Consider the following 22,266-nt stretch of genomic DNA (forward strand, 5'->3'; position numbering starts at 1 on the left):
GCCATCAGATTTTACTTTTGATGGTAGCTGGAGGTATTAACTCAAGAAGGTTTGCAGTCCACAGAGCTGAGGCATGGTAAGAAGAGAGTATCTTTTTAAAGACGGGCACAACCTCAGCTGTGTGGGCACTGCATTTTGGGCTCCTTAAGGCCAGCAGTAACGTGCTGGTAAGTAGTGCCCGCTTAAGAAAAGCGGGCGTTAAATGGATGAAGAAAGCAACCTGCTCTGCTGCCACAAAAGTGTGACTTTCAGATTAGAAGCAAATTGTACTGACAGGGTACTAACAGGTGGACTGCTCATCACTGCTGTCTCATGCGTTTAAAAAAAAAAAAAAGAAACCCAGAAAAAAAAAAAAAAACAGGAAAGGGGACCTCTGTTCTCAAACCAATAGGAAAGGTATTCTGCCCCTTTGGAACTACGTCCCTTGTCCCCTTCACCAGCAATACTCATTTTTTCCAAAAAGCCACAACACAGTATTTATTATCTCCTGCAACATTTCCCTGCTCTTATTTCTTCAGCAAAATCCTGAATTTCATGGGGCTTTTCACATTGACTTTCCGCAGGGCTCGTTGCTTATGAGGAGCTGCCAAGAAACATGCTTAAGCTTTTCTGTAGCCTTCCACACAGCCAAAATGAAGCCAAAACAACAATAGAGCAATAAAGATGACTTTTGCACACAGTTCAATAATTTTTTCCCCATTCTATGTTGTCAAAAGAGCTATTTATTTCATGCCACATTAGACTTTTAAAACTAGGATCCAAGTTACACTATTTCTCCTTAATCAGTAAAAGAAGAGCTTGGAGGTACTGATATATTTTATTTATTTATCTGTAAGTAAAACCACGGTTCTGAATAGATCATAGAGCCCACCAATTTGCAACCAATGAGTTCTACGTTTTGGTTTCCTAAGCCACTTAGGCTATCCTTTGTTCTCTCATTCGTGGTATTCATGAAATAACTAATAAGGCAACATGGAAAATATTCTCACCCTCACATGAGGGGTGCTTTTGTAGGGCCTGGAAGACTAAGAGCAAAAATGCTGTCAAGAGTTTCACAATATTACTTGAGAAAAGGATGGAGACAGCTTGGCCTTCATCCACGGAGCAAACTTTTACAGGCTGCACAGGGAGAAGACAGATATTTGAGTGGTTAAATAGTATGTTGCAATTTTCCTAACTTTGCCAGGTAAGTCAGAATGGAACTTGTCCCTTTACTGGTAATAAAAAAATATTGTGCTGTTATTCTTCTAAGAGATTACTCAGTTGATAGCTAATATCTTGCATCCAAAGAAATGTTTTTTGCTCTTTACTTTCCCCTTCTCTCTTCTCAGTTATTAAAAAAAAGTGTGCTCCTGCTATTTCCAGTTGGCACTGACAGAACTTAAAAATGGTTGGGTGGACCAGACATAGGCTGTCCCTCCAATACACTAGTAGGGGTGTTGCCAAGAAAATAATTCAGTTAGGAATTTTGTTGATGTTCAATGAAAAAGATTTGAGGCTCATCTTAGGAAAAAAAATAGGTTTTTTCACTTCCAAACTACTTAAGTTTGCAATGGCGAAAAGAGAAAAGTCTCTTTCAGAATCCTTTAGTAGCAAATCTGCCTCAGCTGCCATGTTAGATACCAAGAAATCCTGCTAAACCCAAAAGCAATGTTTTTTGAAAACTACCTGGAAGGCACTGCAGCAGAATTCTGGTTCTGGATTATTAATGAAGTCTGCTCCTGCTTGACAAACAGTGCCCACGAGACTTAGCAGGCAGAGAAGTAAGAATTATTTTATGCTGTTTATTCCATGTTAACGCTTTAAAAACTCATATCTGAGTTTTCAAGCATCAGCTTTTGGCCTATGTTTTAAATAGGAGCTTTAAGTTAAAGTGCACACTGAAATTCCCAAGTGACTTGTTTTTCAGCACTAGGGAGCAAATACCTACTTCTAATCTTAAGGTTAAACAAAGAGATAACTGATTAAGTAGCAAGATCTAGATAGAGAAACAGATCATGTTAGGTAACTTGTCACTTCAGCTTTGTTTAGTTTCACTTGCACGTTGTTTTACAGTTTTTCACCCTCTTAAGTTTTCCTGTTTGTGGCTGGCAGGTCTAATCAGACTATCCTTAGGTTAGCCATTATTAAACTTACCAACTTGAGCAAAGATCAGTGTATTTAACTTTTTACAGCTGCCACCCAACAACAATGAAAGAAACCAGAGTTCTGCAAAAAGTTGTTACTGATACATACAAGTATACATATGTATGCGCATATATAAAGCAATAAATACAATCCAACAGCACAGAGCCCATTATTTCCCCACACAGGAAAGCAGAGAAAGTCAACTCTAAAGTGATGTGTCTAAAGCAATACACCATTTGACACACAAGTCAATACTTTGCCTACCACAGGCATTAAAACTCTCTAAGGACAAAATATCTCCTCATTTTACAGGCAAAAAAAAAAAAAAACCAACTAAAATGGACAATTTCTAACGCTCTTACAGGGTGGTCACCTGCCATCTAGCATTTTCCCTCAGAACCACATGCCTGGAATAGACAGGGATCAATTCAGTTATATACATCCAGGCATCTAGTGACATCTGAAATACCGTAGGGTTTCTGGGATGTCCTTTCAGGGCTGGTAGACATGGGACAGGACACTCTGTAGACCCATGCCCTTCTGAAATGGCCACTGGAGATCAAGCAGCACACTCCGGAGCATCTCAAATGGCATTAGACGCATAGGTTTAGGCAACTGACTTGAGCCTTTTGGGTCCAGGTTTTGCAAACGCATACGCAGAGCATACCAGGTCACAGTGAAACAGTTCGATGCCCTGATGTCAAAATGTTTTTTTTAAGACAGCCTGCCTTCTAAAGGTGACTTCCACTGTGGTCCTACAACTGGTGAGAGGGTGATCAAACGTTCAGCCCCATGGTGCTAGGAAACCAAGTGTAACAGGAACTTTGCATCCTTGCCATCATGATTTTCAGTGAACACCTAAAACATTCGACCAACCTCTGCTCTAACTAATAAGCTTAAGTTTCCGAGACATTCAAGTCACACTTCTTTGTTTGAAGTATCTAACCTAACTTCTGGTAGGCTTAACAAAAGGTAACAAACTATAGATGCTCCTTCAGAATACACGCTTTTACATATAAAGGTCTTTGAAGAATACTTTATATGCTTTATATACTTCATACTATTTCCTGCTGGCAATTCTAATATGTCCATCACTGAGTTACCCGAGTGCTGACTATGCTAACTGTCCATAGGTGCTCATCCCAGGATTGGTAATTATGCAGTATGCACTGCCCACAAGTAAGCAACTTGCTATATAATTAACGGCATTGTGGTCAACTTCTAATCTCCTGATGAATTTCTTCACAGACTGGATTTCATCAACCATGAATGATGTTTGCAGATGATATTTTCATCCATTCTTTAAGACAGTGGCAGCTGAGTACACGGGAGTACAGAACGATACTTGAGATTACATTTTCTTACGGATACACTGCGGTCGTGATGAACAAGGAGAAATATCTGGTTCCTAAAACATGACACATTAAATCTTACAAATGGGAATTTGACCAGAAGAAATCCTGGGCTGTCTGACGCTGCAAAGCTCCAGTGTGACACAACCCCTGTGCCGTGGCCTGCTGAGGAGCCCGGTCAGGCTGTAGCACTGCCAGGTGTTGTGCCATTTCCTTCAATCCCAGAGTGAGATAAGAGACTCCCACCCGACAGCAACAACCTGCGGTCCTCTCTTAATAAAACAGGATGGGATATGGGCTTAGGCTCTTGAACTAAGCTAAGCATTTCTAAGCAATTCCAACTCTTCTCATCCACTGGCTACACAAGTGGCAAACATAGGTGCCTCTTTCTTTTTTACACAGAAAGCAGACACACTTCACATTTGCCAAGTAACTAAAACTGAGAAACTTCCATGTAAGGCAGAACTCCTTTAGGTAGGAGGAGGAATATACACCAACCTTTGACCATAATTTGCTCTGTTTATCTCATGGAAATTATGGCTAAAATTCCAAATTTTTCAAAGGGTCTTACAGTTAAGTACTTGTTTAATGCCTTCTGTGTTTATTAGGCAGTCCAAACCCCTGTGGGACCACAAGGCTGAACCACACTATCTAAAAACTTCCTGCTTGTACGTTCAACACGTAGTTTAAAACACACAAGGCGGGGGGGAAAACCCCAAATCTTCAATGCAATGATTCACTTAAGCTTAATCCAGCTGCCACTGGTGTCCTTCCCAGGGGTTGTTTTGAATCAGCCTCCCAGTGGTTAGCTATGGGAAACAGGCTCGGGCGCTCCACAAACGCGTGTCAACCACAAGGCACCACACAACTTCTTCCTTCCACAGCCGTTTTGCTTGACTAAGTGCCTGGCTTTGGCCTCGCAACGTTACCACAATCAGATATGCCAGAAAAAGGGCCCATAATCACTAACAGTGAATAGCGTTCTGTCTAAAAGTAGCGTAACTGCAAAAATCTCAGATGCTATCTACCGCAGGACACCGCAAGGTCCCCTAAGGTAAAATACATCTTAGCCTTGTCTTTCAAGCACATAAAACCAGAAATAGTTTCTAGCTTTGTTTTTGAGAGCTTTTTTTCAGTGATATAAACTGCTTGCAGCTTTTTCCCAGAGAAAGAGACTATTTTAAAACTTTTAGGTTTTTCTTCCCCCCTCCTCCACGGGATGTCATGCATTTTAGAAAAGATCTATTTCCAGTATTACAAGCCACTTCAATTTTTTGTTAGGCTTCAGAACAAAGAGGTGTGGCTATTTGTGGAGGCTTGTCACAATCCTTAGCAAAAACTGAATTATTTCCCGATTTTTTTTTTTTTTTTTGGTGTAAAAGCTACCTATTTCTGCCTCTGGAGATAGGAGGAAGGAAAAGTCATAGCAAACATATAAACAAAACTAAATAAACTAGTAAGTAAAGCATAAAAACCACTCAAAGTGTATGATACATGTTTGGTAGAGACCCTTGGGTCCTTTTTGTATGCTTGGATACCTCTTTTAAGGAGAGTGCAAGGGCTAGGGAGGCTGAGGAGAGGATCTCTTCAGAGGTGCAAAATTCTGCCTTTGAATCTAGAATTATGAGCAAATTTGTTATGGTCCTCAAGAAGGTCTATGACAGAAGTCAATTGAAAAACGAATGGAAAGGAAAAATAGTATGGATTTTGTCCTAGATTTCTTAAAAACAAAGAGAGGGGGCGGGGGAGTGCTAAACAAATAACTAAATAGCTGGAGACAGGCTGTGTTAAAGCCACGGCATCAGAAACGGACACATTACAAAAATGAGGCTAAGAAATCAGTAGAATGATGAAAATGGACAAAAATCAGAAAAACGGATCCCTCAAAGAAAGAATGAACAAAGATATCGTGACTGATCTGATTCACAGCTTCCTCTTTTCCTGTTCCTAGCCACGTTTTGCTTTCAGGAGGAGTGAAGACCACAAAACTGGAAGGAGGAGCTGTAATCCATCAAGGGACCCAACAGGTTGTAAGCCAGTCCAGGGACTGCCGTAGCTGCAGAGCTGGCTGAACTTTGGATAGATGATTATCCTGGAAGAAGTACAATCTTTTAATTTAGCTCCAGGATTAAACTACACCACCAGGGAAAGGAAAAACGAGACACCAGCTGACAAGTAAAGGACTTCGGCATAAGGATTGTTTCAATTATTTAAATACAGGCAAGTAAAACTGAAAATGTTGACTTTAGGAATGGTGAGGAAACCTGGTGGTACATTAAGGGCTTGGCTAAGGAGAATCAAGCCTCCTATTTCTGCCACTGAATCTTTTTTATGGCAATCAACTAATTGCCTGCCCTCCCTCTATCTCAGTTTTGTTCTTTTTAACTAATGTTTATCTACTTCATAGAATCCATATGTATTTGCACATTGTTTTAAAACTACTAGATGGAAAGGCACTAGGAAGGAGGTTTTTGTGTGAATGTTTTTTTTTCTTTAATGAAAGTGAAATGGGACTGGAGTGTGGGAAATTCCTTCCCTCAGCAGTCACTTACCAAACTGGCCATTTTTCATCTGCAACCTAGTTTGAGTGGGGAAAAACTGTCAAAGAATTTTAAAGGAAAACACTGCAAAAAGTTATTAATTGAAGAAAGACTTCTGGCCTCCATTATTCCTACCAATGAACGCAAAATTTATACATAATCATTTGGGATATTTTTTCCTTAAAAGGGTATAGCAAGTCAAACTAGAAAGACAGAAAATAAAGCAGGAAAATATTAAGATACGGAAAAAAAACAGACCCTGGATACTGCAACTCTGTCAATAGTCAGCATTTCCAAGACACGCGCTTTTGATTTGTGTTTTACTGAGGAACTAAGATTTACTATCATGACTTAACCATTAGTCAACCAAACTTAGTGGGATCCTAATATTTCTTGCAAAACACCACATATACATGCTCATCCATTCTTCCTTCTTCTACTTAGACTATTATGTATATCACAAAATACATTTAATGCATACAGTTTTTACTGTAATACTGTTATGGTTTTACCAAGTACTAGGGCACCAAAGATCAGAGGACTGATGAGGGCTTCAGAGTACCTCCTATGGAGAGCTACCTGGCTCCCTCTACCACCAAGAAAGAAAAGAGCTTGTGATAGCTGAGCTGCTCATCTATAATAAACAACCTGAAAGCCACTGAAAACACCACAGAAAAGACTTGTGAATGTCTAGTGCAATCTCCAGTGTAACCCAGACCATTCCTGAATCATCAAATTGTGTTTTAACTAGAGTATCTACTGAGAAATTCAATTTGGATCTAGGACTGACAATTCTTGGCTGATAAAAATGTATGGTCTGGATTTGTTCAGCCTCAAAGTCCAGCCACTGAAATATTTTATGAAATTTCTATTCTCCACATAAGTGTTTGTAAAGTGTGAAAAACTCTCTCTCTCTCTCTCTACTTTTTTTTTTGTTGTGCCAAACAAGTTTTTTCTTGAGATCTTCACGGCCTGTTCTCAACCTCCCCAAAGATTTTTGCACTTCATCTGTAATCCTCTTTCTCATCTCTCAGCTTGTTCCTTGAATTCTGAACAACAGACTTAAATATAATATTTGGTCATAACACAAAGACAGATTTACCTGCCTGTTCCTGTCCTACTGGGTATACCCTGACGGATATCACTGCCCCTTTTGGCAAAGTATCAAATCAAGAGTTCACTGTCTCCCAAAGTACTTCCCAGAACAACTACTTCCCTGGCAAACATCCTGTCGGCCATTCTTTGTTCATATAAATATAGATACAACCCTTAGGCTTGGCTATTCTGCAACATGCAGTTTGCTGCCTCAACGGTTAGCATGCCCGGCACTTGTGAGGCAGGCGAGTATCTCAAAGCATAGTCCTGAGCATGGGCATAAGTGTTGCTGACTCTTCCAGGCATCTGCTTTCTCTTCGAAAGGCCAGCATTCGCTGTTCTTAGCACATACAACCACAGTGTTCAAGTTATCTGCACCTACTTCTTTTCAAATATACTGCCATAGTATATTCAGTATATTCAGCTATTGCTTCAGGACAAAACGGTTTAATTGGAATAAATGCAGAAATCCTCTGATGTCACAGGAGATTTCAGTCAAACTCTGTGGCCTCCCTTCTCTGGTCACACTTACAAATCCTCTTACAGTGCTTCTTCATGACTTTCCCATGTGCTTCCATGGCTTTACCTTCGGTGCTCTTCAGGCAGCCTCGGATGATGTCTAATTTCTTGGGTTCGGATTCAGCTCTTAGAGGACCTCCAAAACTGTGGCTCAGAGTCTGCTTGGCTGGCAGCTCACTCTTGTTTGGCTGATGGCTTCAGTTCTTCCAGTCATTTTAGGCTGTTCCCTGCATTTCTGCTCTGAGAGGCCCAGGTGTAACACCTAATGCTCTCTGTGGGGTACTTCAGCCTAGCCACCGCACCACGGGGAATCCTTCCAGGTGACTGACAGGGTTGGATGAACTATTGCCATCCAAAACAGAGGTGAAGTAGGTAAAGGCAATTCTTTTATCACAGTTCACTAAACTCTTCTTATTTTTTTTAGCAACACGAACTACTGTAACTCTTCACTTTTCTAAGTTAAGCCAGCTCCATTTTTGTAGCCTGTCTTCACATATGATCCGTATTATATTTTTCCAGAAGTAATTCCTGCTCTTCTTCAAAAATTCAGTCTATTTCAACTGCAGTCAAAGCTGTTGCCTGTACTCTGATAGCAATTGCTTGCTGTGTAGTATATACAATTGTGTGCATCCTACATGCAAGACCAGAATCTAGTAAGTGGCATTTAAACACCAAGTACTTGAAAAACTCCTGCTAATAAGCATAGAAACAGCACTGATAATATTCAGGTAAAAAAAATTAAGCTGGAAGATAACTAAAAGTATTTCAAAACTGCTTCAAAAACGTCATGTGAGATCTCTGGCCTCTATCCAGACTCCCATTTGAGAAGAAATCCCAGTCTAGCTCTTTCCTACTTTTTTTCTCTGCAAAAGCCCAAACAACCTGCAACAAGCCTCTGAAAAGCAAGGAGTATTTGCACACATGCTGGACTCAGTTCTTTAACTACGCATCCATTTTTTTGGCCATACAATATCTTTTCCCCTGTAAATGTAAACGCTCTGCCTCCGTGCATAAAGTTCTGTTTGAAACCACCCAAGAATAGCTCACACGAGTAGTGTGCAAGTAAGCACAATGGGCTCAACATGCTATAAGCAAAACTCTTTAGTCTGTAAGCTGAAGTTTTTCGGTTTTTGGCAGAAAGATCATTTCAGAACTCTAATAAATGTACATTCAAGTCATAAGGCTTTTCTCAGCTAAAGATTTACATGGGCCTCCTTCATATCGGCCACAAAAGTATTTTAAGAGTTTGGAAACTCTAGAAGCTTTCCCCCTGCCTTACTCAGCCACTCAAACTTGATCCTCATTAAATCCCTTGACATGTAATATATTCCAGCATACAAGAAGCCCTTCATTACTTCTCCATGCTTAGAAGGTAATAAACCCATTTCAAAGCATGGAAGTAGGAACTATTGCAGGTGTTTCCTTACTACTCCACGCCGTGCCAGGAAGCTCACCCTAACAGTCTGAACGAGCGAACCATACATGCCAGTAGTGACTTGAGAAGCATCATTTTTAGATTTCCATTAGGAGAGTTTCTCCCCTTGCAGAAGTTTTAGGAAGGAATTTAACTGGAGTGCAGGATAGGTGGCAGAGATGGTCATTTCATGTCTAACTCAGTTACCAACTTGTGTCATGGTGGACTGCACATCTGCAGAGCCACACACGTGCTCTTAAGACTACAACTGAGCCTACAGTGTCTTATTCACCTTGGCTCCTCCAGCTGCAAAATGGAGATAACTAATTTAAATGGCACGCTGTCAGGGTCAGTTCATTCAATATAAGCAGAGCACTGGGATCTCAGGTGGCAGCCATGCCTCCAAAGCTATTATCCTTCCATAATTTAAATAGGAATCATTTTTATTTTCCAAGATTCAGAACAGATGTATACAGTATACGAATAAACAGTTCATTCTCAGCTCTGTACTGGGAATATTTCTATGATACATTTAGAGAAAGACGAGTGTAGAAGTACAAATTCGTCTAACCAACACCCTGTTTGTTGTGGACTACCTGTTCTAAAGGGCACTCCTGAGCCTAAGACATTGCTGTAGAAGAAACTTTGCCAAGATGCTCCTTCTTTTCTTGACTCAGAAAAATGGCCAGGTTTGTGAGCATGTATGTATCGCAATATCAGTAGAACTATCATCTTTCCAGTAATTCATTAGTATGACATGCATGTTGCTTTAAAATGTGGCTAGATTCTTGGTAACTTATACACATATGGACAGAGCAAACTTGTCTTTGGGCCCTTCCCTTCAGGTGCTGGAGAAACTCTCCTGGGGTTCCTTTTATTCTCAGGATGTGGCCCTTTCTTACCTGTGTAATTAGGAGGGCAGAGACAGACATAGTTGTTGATCCCGTCCACGCACGTAGAGTTATTCTCACAGTCATTATCTTCACAGTCATCCGGGTTTATTTCACACCTCTCCCCCTCGTACCCAAGGAGGCAAGAACAGCTTTGGAGAAAGAAAAAAAAAAAAAAAATTAGCACAGTTCTGAAAGGGGTAGGAGGCTTTTAACTGAAATTAAAACATATAAAGTGAGTTGCTGGAGCCAAAATAACTGCTGTTGTGAAGCACGGAGCAGTTTAACTCCATGTGTTTGGTGAAGGATACAGTCTGACAGTTCATGAAGTCATGTAATTATTTATGTGAGATATACAACATCAGCAGGAGAAAGCCTCCGTCGTGTATCCCATTGCTTTCTTTGCAACGGGATAACGCTGGCCCTCAATTGCAGTAAGTAACTCTAGGGCAGAAGAGTAAACATTCATCACAATATTCAAATCCTTGGCTTCTCTGCTAACGATTTTGTGAGGATGTGGATACTTGCCTGTTGAGGACTGCACAATCGTAGGGCAACTTGGCAGTGTTTAGATTGTTAAGGAACAACAGCTTGAATTGAGTATGCAGACACGAATATTTTCTTCTTATTACCACTTTGTCACTTGTCCAAACAAGAAACGTTTGGGAATGATTGCTTTTATGACTGTAGTAAGATTTCAGTACTTCCACAGCTTCTGCAACATCCATGCGCAGAAGAGCTGAGGATGCCTAGATACTTTAACTAAAACTAAATGCAAACCAACAACAGCAGGGCTATTGATGGTTCTCTGAGGATGTGCACATGCCTGAGGAATACCTCCACTAAATACTTTGTCTCACAAATCATGACGCATGCTCCCTTCAGGGAGCCTAAGAAACTAAGGGATTGAAAAATGGCTTTAATTTTTTTCAATCTCACTTTCCTCTTTAGATCTAGAAGTTACGGTTGCTAAGAGAACCTTTATATTTTAAACTAACTGAAAGTGATGGAGAGGTAACGGCCACAGTTTCCTAAGAGAAAGCCTAAACATGTGTATTAAGTGCTCCAGTCATTTCAGTGGCTTCTGAGAAGCCAGCGATGATACTGGAAGCGTCAGTATCGCTGTTCACCAGTCACAGAAAGCACGTGTGTGGACGGGAAGGCTTGTCTGGAGTCCCAGTCCAAACTACACATTCACTCATCTGTTCATTTCCTTTCCCATGCTAGTTCTGGTGGCAGAAAAGGAGCTGAACAAATGTAAAACACTACTGATTGATGAGGATGAAAACCAGAAAGCAACAGAGCTGTCCGCCTAATTGCCAGCCGCTGCTTCCTGCAACCAGAATAGTTTCCAATGCAGAGATAGCTGGAGGGAACTTTTTTCAGCTGAGACAGAGAGAGTGGACGCAGGATGATTATCACGTAGATGTCACGGGGGTGAGGTGGAGAGCACCCGAGAGAAATAGGAAATCTGCAAAACCTGTGAAAGACCCCACAACTCTTTTGGGCTGGTTGCTCTCAGCATGACATTTGCTTCCCTTTCCCCTGTGGGCCACAAACGAGCAGAGCACAGGCCTCCGAAGCAGGAGGTTGTATACAGCTCGGCATCCACCTCCAGTACGCCCCGAGACTGGCCCCCAAGGAGCGAACAAATTCTTCATGACACGAGCAACCTCAGAAACTAAGGGAATAACAAAGAAGAAGGAAAAGGGCTAGGGAGCATGTTTTAGCTCAACAGAACAGGAAGAATTTCTAGGGGGGACCAGGGCAGGCACGTAAGGTCACATGCCAACAGGGACTTTCAATTCTGCAGTGACCATTCACAGGTCATGAGAGTTAGAAACTTTTCACCATGAATAACCAAAACCAAACTGCCCAGATCAGTCCAATTGAGGATACAATAAATCAATAAGAAATATTTTCTTTGCCTGTCTCTATCTCATTATTGCCAATAAAATATGTCCTCCTGCTGACCCTGCAATGATCCAGCAGCTCTCAGGAGGCAGATAAGAAAGAAGAGCTGGCACAGCATCTTTTGTGGCAACAAAAGCACAGGGGAGGGGGTAAAGGCATCTAATTAAATAAAGTGGCACATTCATCATGTCACCCTTTGAATTACAAAACCCCATTTTCAGAGGTTTATAACTCAGCCATAAAAATATGCTCCAGGCTGCAACTTGGCATCCAAGGTCTCAGTTTGGGAGCACAGATTTTTCTCTCCATTTAAAGAAAAGCAACAAGAGTGGCTTTGAGCTGGTTATTTTTGTGTGTATCTAACATGACTTTCTTGCCACAAAAGGACTGGAAAAGCTTGGGTGCTCACAATAAAGCTCAACAACTTTATTAAATACTATCACTGGAATGGTTCAAGTCAGTAGAGTTACCAATAGTAACAGTACATATGGGATTGTTAGCATACAATTGCTCAGTATTAAGACACATTTCATCCTGAAAGAAATGTCAGCATAATTAATGACATTTGGCTACTGGTCCCTATGTATCATAAGGAGTCTTTACATTATTACTTACATATCATTCTTTATTTTGATTTGTGTTCAAATGTGCCAAATATGAGGGCTGAAATTAAATGATAAAACATGCAGTTCGGGCCCTGGATTGAACCACATGTTGAAAGAACTGCAGTTTGGGACTGTTTGCATGTATTTTCCCAGAAAAAGCTCAGAAGAAAAATGAAGTTTGCAGAGTGACTGGAAGGTCATCAAACTCAGGTTCCAGCTGACCAAGAGAGAAAATTAGTTCCAGAGACAACGATGAAAAGCCTGTACTGACTAAATAGAGAGGCAGTGTGAGACAGCACTTCAAGGGGACCTTGGAAACAATGGATCTATGCAGGAAAGAAGCATTTTCTCAGCTACTGTAATCTAAACCGCATAGAAGTCCAAATTCCCTGTTCCTCCAGTTTGGGGATTTTGTGCAAGTGTTGCAATTTTCTAAAAATACAGAACTAAATAAAATCCCAATCATCATTATCGTCGTGAAGGCATAATGAAACACAGAACTTAATGACTATTTCTGGAGTAACCTTTTGGAGCTGAAGCGCACTAACAACATTCTAAGTTTACCATATTCAAAACTGGTTTTAGTTTCGTCTTTGGATATTAAAACAGGCACACATACATTAAATTATGTTTTTAAAAAAACCCAACTTTTAAATAGACATGATAAATTCTTTCAAGAATGTTACGTTTTTTTGGTAAAGGAACTGTCTACACCTACATGCCAACTGAGTGGCCTGCAAGTGCACCACTTCTCCTTGAACTAGGCAGAATTAACACCAGGGAGTTAATCGGTTCCAGGTTTTTACATTTATGAGGAAACCTGAAGTTTGTGGAAAGCCCTGAACAAAGGGCTCTAGACCAACGGAGTTCTTTTTGTATAGAGAAAAGTGAAAATAATGCAGAGCCTGGGTTTCCCAACAGCGTGCGCTACCAAAGACTGGCAGGTCTGCCGGTGACTCACTCTGAAGCAGAGCTGTCAGCTCTGCCTCCTTCACAAAGTCTCACCTAGGACATGCTAAATGACCAGGACACATCTGAGTGACCATCTTGTTTCATCAGCCTCGATCATCTCTGCCTTTTTTTGGCAGCCTTTTGTCATAGCAGACAAGATTAGATTAGAATGGGCAATATAAATGGGTGGTGGGAGGGGGGGAGAACTTCACGTTCCTAATCCGCTGAGCCACCCGATGCCACGGAACTATCGCTTAACATGGGAGACGTCCCTACTTCAAACAAGAGAGCGCGAAAGGGATTCAGAATAAACAAAATGCAAGAACGAAACGTGCCGAGAAGGATGGAAGCGCTCGAGGTGAACCCCTGCCCCGCGGCCGCCCCCAAGCCCTGCTGCGCCCGCGAACCCGGGGAGCTCCAGGCCTATCACGGGGCCCGGGCACGGCGGGGAGCACCACCTTGGGCTCTCCGTCACGGCGGGGAGCACCACCTTGGGCTCTCCGTCACGGCGGGGAGCACCACCTTGGGCTCTCCGTCACAGCCATGAATTTCCTGTCTTTGCCTGGGGAACATCACCACCTTAGCATTACTTAAAAGGTATTTTTCTTTTCGAAGGCTACAGAAATTTGAGAGTTAAAGTGCTTGGCATTTCACAGGGAGAAAGCTTTGGCTTAAGTTTCCTTTTTACAAGAGTAAAGATTTGACAAGTTTGGCAGCAGAGTTTGTGTATGAATATTTCCCTAGGGAAGAGAATATACAGAAGATATAATTTCTTTTACAGGCCACACAACAGAAAAACCCAAGGAGGCCTCTCATGAAAATGTTTTTGACATTCACTTCCTTGCAGCATATAATCTAAGGCAACGTTTTCCCATCTTGATGCACACAATTTATATGCACGTTAACTGTGACTGCTGCCATCCACTGGAGAGGAGATTTCCCTCAAAACAAAAACAATCTCAAAATGTTTCTTTATCTTCCTTCACAGCCTATTCCATCCCCAGTCCACATTTTCTATGTGTAAAGATATGCTAAAGCCACCTGCTGCTGTAGCATATGTTCTCCAGAGCAGCTGGGGCGAAGGACACCTTAGTGGGCTGACTATACTAGAAGAAAGGGGAGCAAGACGACTAGAGCACTGCACAGGATGAGCATTCAATTTTATGAAGCAAGATTTTGATGAGATATAGTTTTATGCTGCATCTTTTATTAGACCAACTGAAACTATGTAAATAACTATAAAAGCAGAAATCTTTCCTAAAAAGCCTCAAATGTTATTAAGCAACAAAACCACCAGTGAAGTTCTGTGAAGGATTTCAAAAACTAGGTTCATTCTGAACTGAAGCAAAGACCCTGAAAACGTAAATGTTTTCAAAAGAAAAATGCAGAAGTAGCTTTCATTTCAAGTCATTTAAAGCTTTTTTTTTTTTTTAAATATATATCACAGAACAAAACAAAAACACTGAAACAAAACCCTGATCCAAAGTACAAACTGAAGGTTGTCATTCCGGTATTATGGGCATAATCAAGTGTTTTAATAGCACATTTTTTAATATCAATAGATTTTGCAAGTGAGCACTGAGTGACAGAAAATACATATTCTACTATGGTAAGTTCAGTCAGTGCTTCTGCTGTTGACCAAGAAAAGGCCTATGTAATTCAACACAATATAGGCTAAAGCAGATAACATACTTTATATTGCAATTTGGCTTTGGCACAAGCCGGCCAGAGCAATCCAAACGGTATGACATGAGGGTGACCAAAGGGAACCCAACCTGAAAACCACTTCAGGCAAATATTTTTCTTGACCAAAAATGCTCTGTTGGGCCTGTCGAGACCCAAGTCAAGAAGAAGAATTTCTGATCACTGGTACATAGTAGCGCTGTGCCTAAAATCATGTACTAAAATCGAGCGGGCTGCCATCAAATACCACGAACACCTGCACTTGCTATGGCCTGCGGAGTGTCCTCCTTCCCTCCAACTGCAACGCACCAGCACGACCGATGCATCTGCGTCTTGGAGACCGACTGGGGCAGCTAAAAACAAGCCGCCACGCTTTTCTGGCAATACAACAAGTGTTCAAACTTTGGCAGGGGAGCAGGACAGGGGGCTCATCTCCTGCTGCACCTGAAGCCCTATCAAACACCCAAGCTTTCCCTTGGCACTTTCTAATTTAAAGAAATTCTATTTTCTGCCACAAATGGATGTGGGTTTGCTGACGTGGCTAGCAAACAGTTAACCTCAGCTGGAACGGTCTTAGTCACAGCTGAAACCAAACTGGAATTCAACTGAAAAAATGTACTGGTTTGCCTCCTGCTTACACCATTTATAAACCTTGCAATTCTGTGTCGCTCTCCAGCTGTCACTGATATGAAGCTATATATAGGAGGAGACAAAGCAGGCAGCATGAGTAATGTATAAATGCTTTCAGAAGTGAGGATTTCATAGATGCAGTTGAAACAACAGCAGGGAGTAATTTTGCACGTATTTTGTGCAAGAAATAGCACAAATACTGAGGTCCAAGTACATGCAAATTTCAGTAACTATTCTCAAAAAAAAAAAAAAAAGAAAACTTAGCAACTCTAATGATGTTATGTGGTCAAAGCTTCAGTCTTGTATTTTCTTACCTGAAAAGTAGTGCTTTCAGTGACACAAATTTCTCCAGTTACCTCATGAAAATTTCTGGACTTCTCTTGGAGTTGCCCCCTCTATGTTGCATCTTTCTTATACAGGAAAAGTGAAGACCATAATGTCCAGCTGTAAAGGTTATTCTCTTGCAGGCATTATGCCCAATATGTGGCAGTCTCTCCGTTTTTTTAATGATTTCTTTAAAGCCTGTTTGTCTACAAGATTCTTCAGTATGAAAACATTTTGCATCTGGTTGTCAAGCAACAGATGCTCTTTTACAAATACAAAAAAGAGTATATGTGATTTTGAGATGCCCCAAGGAAAATTAGCACACAGATAACACAAAGCAGATCAGGGAGACAGCTCAAAATAGCTCTGAGAGTACATCCCATTATGAGAAAATAAGGATGCCTGTTTCAGAGGAAACAGTATGTCACCAAAGAAACCAGATTAATGTTTTTTCTGGCAAATAGAATTGTCACATGCAGCAGCTTTTATAAAGTAGCCATTAGATTGCATTAATGCAAAGTAGAAACACACTTATTTTATCATCTTGTTTTAAATGAACTTTGTGTTACTACCTGAATCCATCTTTATTTGCCTCGGTGAGGTGGCAGGTCCCTCCATTCTGACATGGATTTTGAATGCAAGAATTAATGGGCACACTGCAGTCTCGACCCTATTTGGGAAAGTCAAAAGAAACAAGATTAGTAAGACTCCTGTCATCTGAATTAACATCTCTTGCTCGCTCAGCCCTGTGTGTGGCATCATTTACAGGAGGGTTGTGGTCTTCAGAGCCTTTACACCTCCCTTATGTTCTTCACTGACCAGTAGATACGTTCACTGTGGAATAAAGACGTAAAAGCCCGACAGTACTCAAGGGACTTGTGCAATCACAAAAAAGTTCGAGAGATCTCTTTACTCTTCCTATCAGGACCTAAAGGTCCTGTTAGCATGACCACCTGCCAGCTCATCTACTGGAAAGCTGATACACGACTGCAATTACAGATGAGAATATCTCAGGCGATATGTTAATTCAGTCAGGGTTGCTGGGATTTTTGGCTTCAATTTAAAAATGATTATTCATGTTATACTTCAGAAAAATAACAATGATATATCTATTTGTAATAATCTCTAAACAAAGAAGGTAGATGCCAGCCCATGACATCATTTCATAACAGCTGTAACTTTTGTGTGTTACTATTGAACAGTATTATGGTACCATACAGAGTCCCTAGAGCCCGAAGGTACTGGAACAGTCCCTGTTACCCTGCCACTGCCAGAGAGTTTTCCTTGCTTATGGCAGTCATGAGAAGGCATTCGTATCTCCACCAGGTTTGTACTGGCTCCCAGCCTTTGCAGATGTTAGATACCTGGTGTGATGCACTGGAGTGTGGGACGCTCAAATAAAAAAAATAAGTACAGAAATGTTTAAGATTGCCATGCTGTAGAAATGGAGTGTCTTTGTACTTCAGCCATATAGTCCACATGAGAGCATTATCTGTTAGCTGATCTTCTATCTAGCTGTTCTCACTTCAGATACAATATTACACTGGAATTAAGAATGGACTTCCAGAATCCTAATATCGTACTTGGAAGGTACCTGACAATGACCACCTTATCTCAAGGTGGATATAGTGGAGTTAGGAAAGGCACAGAGAAGGACAACCAAAACTTGCAAGGAGATGGAGAAACTACTTAGGAAGAAAATATTACAAACCCTGGGACTCTCTAGTTTGGAGAAAAGAAAGCTAATGGTGGGGAGGTATGATTGAGGTTTACAAAATCATGGAGTTGTCAAAAGCAGGACTGGTACTTACCAAATCCCTCAGTACCAGAACTAGGGGACACTCCTTGACATTATTAGGAGATTGGCTTAATATGGATAAAAGAAAGTACTTTTTCCAAGTGGGTAATGAGCTTCTGGGATTTGTTGCCACAAGAGATTATGAAATCAGATAGTATAAAGGCAATTGGACTAATTCATGGACAACAGGTCCAAACCAGAGATGAAAGGGAGTAGGCAAATATCAGCATCCCTGGTTGGATGACGGTGGGTGCTAGGAGAACCAGAGAGGACTGGCTGCCAGACTAGTGTACCCTCCCAAAACGCTGAGGTTTGCTGGTGCCACCATTAGAGACAGCGCTGAGGTAAAGGCACTATAGATGTGACCCGGGATGGCATTTCTCATGTTCTTATGTCAAAGCCATCTGAAAGGCTTATTTGGCTCCCAATGAGGAGCCATCTTTGTTTTAAAAGAACTTGGCTGCCCTCTGAACCGAGACTACACAGTTGTGTCCATTATAAGGGAACAGATCTCTCACGACGACCACACCACAGTAGGTGTGAGCAGTTTGGCTATGGCCGCATACCTGCTTGGAAAAATCTGCTGACCTGTCTCAGATAAGAACAAATCGGTTAGTCACATCTTTCTAACTCCTGGGCATCGTCCCCTATCTCTCTCTGTTACATCCTGCATTGATCAGAAAAAATTTATATGCTCAGCTCTTGCTAAAAGAGCTCTTTGCAGGTGGACATTTCCAACTACATGCCCAGCCTGAAGGTGGCAAGCCAGCAGGACAGGGACCGTGTTTCGTGTTCCTGTGCCTAGCTCAAGCGCCATTCATGCTTTGTGAACTATATAAATAATCACCTTAATTCGTCTCAAGAGCGCTCATCTTGAAATTGGTGCAGCCTCATTAAGCCTAATTAGGCATTAAAAAAAACAAAAAAAAACAGCTTGTGATTGTGAGCTGTTCTAGAGAGTTCGTTTCAACTAGTCTGTCCACCCATGGTGCTAGGCCCTCCCCTGCAGACGCCAGCGGGTTCAGTCCCCCAAATACTAACAAAATCTACTCCAGTACTGTGTCAGGTAGCCCCCGCTGCCATCGTCCCGGGAGGAGAGCAGAGACACAGTACCTATGCGTTGGTCCAACATCCCAGAGAGCGCAGGCGGCACGCTGCGGCTCTGCCCGAGACCTGGCATAGACAGTTTCTGCTTCATCCCTACTGCGTTTGCCAAACAGCCTGCCCTTCTCCATTTGAAATCCTGAGCCCCCAAATGTCTCAGGGAAGAGCTGGGAAGTGCAGAGGGAAGCTCATGCGGTTTTTATTTTGGCACCATGTGGTCCGCAGCCCTTCCCGGATGCGAGCCACGCAGTGTTAGCACTAATCTGCTGCCGCCCCTCCACAACGTTGCCTGTGCTTTGTCCATCTGTGTCACAAATCCTGTGTGCTTACCATGTTATCCTAGGGAAGCTGGAAGACGCCAATTTTTATATTTCTCAGATCGCAAATCCTGTATCCCTGAGAAATTGACTATTTTATAGATAAGTCACCAACATCAATCACTTCTTCTGTTTCGTACAAACTCTACAACCTCGTATCATTCAAACATTAAACCCTTCGTCACTAAGCACAGCAAGAAGCAAAGCAGAAACCGGAGTATGTTTTTTCTGAAGGTTTTTATCAGAGTGGAACAGCATGTAAAACAGTCCCATCACCTCCACTGTAATTATTCAGATTATCTTGAATGTTCTTGTAAAATGTTAATAAAGGGTAAAACGAGAGCAAGGCATTTTCAGTCCTGCCCATGGGCACATGAAATTCCTCACGACTTAGCCTCAGTTCTCATTCCTTTCCTGAACGTGCCTGAATTATTGGCTTCTCAAGGCCTCAGGCACCATGGAAACTGAACTGAATAGTACACGCTGCTGAATCAGACTGTTAATTATAACACTAAGTTGCTACGTGGCTTCAGGAAAATTAAAGCCGCTCTGACTCAGTTTACTCATTGTAATAGATGGGAAAACACCGCCTAACCCTTCTCGGAGTCGATTTTATCAGCAGCACACCGAGATCCCACAGAACAAGTGCTGTTTCTGGATCAGCAGAGACTATGAAAAACAAAGAGTGCTGAAAGAAGAGAAGCTGCTGAAGACACTGGTACTAATAAATCTCCAGCAAAGTAGGCTACTTTATTTCTGTACAGGACTGCCACTACACAGAAGAGCCTAACGACATTCTCGAAACATCTTTCAAATGAATAATGCAATTCTCTACTCTCAATATACAGTAAGGCTGTTCTTACTGGGAAAATAGAGTTACTTTAACTGTCAAGTACCAGTAAAATTAATTTCTAGGAGCTGGGAAAAACTCTTTGCTTTACATTCCCTGGAAATAACTACTCTTATGAAGGAGAACACCGTATATTTGCTTCAAGACTAAAGAGCCTTTCAGCAAAGTCAGAATCAGGAAAAGAGGCGCAGACTTTGTTCCAAGGACAGGCAAGCAGACGTGACCGTCTCAGCGATTCACAGAAAGAGGACGAAGGTGCCTCTGTGTGCAATATATTATTTTTAGAGGTTCTTAAAGCTGTAATAAATTCTTGTCTAGTCTGATAGGAAAGCATCAGATCCAAAACACTTTCATATAATTTCTCTCATTTTCTGTAGGAGAGGAAAGGATTAGGTGTTGAGACATAAAATTTCTGCAACTCATCAGAACACATGTATGTTCAGCCTCCAGCTGCCTTTTTAAATCTGAAGTACCTCAGCTGGTTCAGATTTTAGCTGAGCTGCTCAAATTTACTGTTTCAGTGAATGAGAACAAAGTCTAGGCCACCATGCTTAGAAAGTGTCAGTCCTTCGTTTCAGACTCAACACTAATTAACCATACTGTGCGTTAGTGTATATGCAAGCTGTTACTCACTGCTGCAGTGCCAAACGCTGGCCTCCGCGTGTATCCAGTACTGGAAAACATTACATCATGATTAGTAAAAAGCCCAAGAACAAATAGCAAAAACTAATAAGGACTTCAGGAGGAAGAGCAAAGGGTAATACGATTACAACACACACATTCACTTTGATACTACTTTGACCACTGAGATGATTTTTAATTAAATTTCATAAACAACAATTTGTCTGCGGACCCTGAAAGCTTCATCCAGGATCTCATGACAGAGGTTAACCTCCGTCCATCTGAACGTGATCCTGCACCTCCCTCTGAAAGCAGCAGCACAGATTACAACCTGCGGCACGTAGCTCTGCCACCGGCAGAGAACAGAAAGCCCGTGCTACAGAAAACCATCATCGCTGGCTGCAGCAGAAACATGATCTACCTAGCAATGAAGATACCTGCAGGCCAGCAGCAGCCTACCAGGCTTCAAGGGTGTGGGAACAGGGAGACCTCTTTCCAGCTAACTAGAGCCTTGTTCAATGACCAAAATGTTTTAAAGCACGCTGGAAAGTGAACTATAGAGGAAAAAACACCAAAGTTTATTCAAGTTGTTAACAATATACAACACGTTCATAATTGATTTTATTTAAATGGTATATGTAGAGAACAGATGGTGGCCATGTATTTAGTGAAAATACTAGACCAAGACAAATATAGTTGATAGAGACTTTAAATAAAGATCTAGGAATTTTTCATAAACTATTTAATTATCATGTTCTAAACACACCTGAAGCTTTTGTGGAAATCAGTGGACAAAATTACTAGCTGCAAAGATACCGTATTGCAAACCTAGTCCTTCATGTTCCTAGTAGTGAAAGTAATACATACATGCACAACTCTTAGTCTCACAAAAATCAGTATGCTTGTCCTATGGGCGTCCTGGACAGTGCATAATAAAAATAATCATTACTGTATGTACAGGAAAAGACTAAGTAAATCTTCTACTCCATGACAACCTTGAGGGAAAATTCACAAATGGATAAACCGCAAGGTACACTGTGTGCTACAAGTGTGCGCGTTCAGGAATGCTATGCAAATGTAAAATATCTGTCAGCTTTAATAATTTAGCCTTCTCATGCAGTGAAAATAAAAAAAAAAAAAGGACACTCATAGTCACTATCTATGTATAACTTTGCTCTGTTTCCACAGAGCTTGGGAAGACCCCACTTTTACTGTACACAGTTTTCTGAACTGTTGGGCTGCACGCCGATTGCTTGAGATGCATTCAGACCTGCAAAGGTCTAATAGCAGAGCGAGGGGCAAAATTCGGTGTGTAAACAAAACATGATTCCTGGTGCTCCAGGAAAAAATTCGAATGAGATGGGATGAGAGAAAAGGAGAAGAGAGGGGGAAAAGCATCCAGAAATAATAGAAGACAGGGACACTCCACACTGACAAGAGAATTCAGTTTAAGCTCTTGCATGGATTTTTGACTTGAGTTTTGCTTCTGTGAGGCTTAGTAAAGTGAGAACTACGATCAAAGGTTTTCCTGA

At 41.4% G+C, this 22,266-nt stretch overlaps 1 protein-coding gene across 4 annotated transcripts in view; it reads right to left on the reverse strand.

Moving 5' to 3' along the window:
* SLIT3 (slit guidance ligand 3) overlaps positions 1–22,266 on the reverse strand; it is a 617,690-nt gene that overhangs the window by 43,035 nt on the left and 552,389 nt on the right. For all 4 annotated transcript variants that reach the window (XR_011144002.1, XM_068960054.1, XM_068960053.1 and 1 more), the window contains 2 exons: positions 16,617–16,714; positions 9,950–10,089 (listed from right to left, as the gene is read on the reverse strand). Coding sequence is in view for 3 of the 4 variants with exons in the window: in XM_068960054.1 (XP_068816155.1) it covers positions 9,950–10,089; positions 16,617–16,714 (238 nt within the window). In the remaining variant the exon portion in view is untranslated. The remainder of the gene's footprint in view (positions 1–9,949; positions 10,090–16,616; positions 16,715–22,266) is intronic.

This window comes from Struthio camelus, chromosome 13 (genome assembly GCF_040807025.1).
Source record: "Struthio camelus isolate bStrCam1 chromosome 13, bStrCam1.hap1, whole genome shotgun sequence".
NCBI classification, from domain to species: domain Eukaryota; kingdom Metazoa; phylum Chordata; class Aves; order Struthioniformes; family Struthionidae; genus Struthio; species Struthio camelus.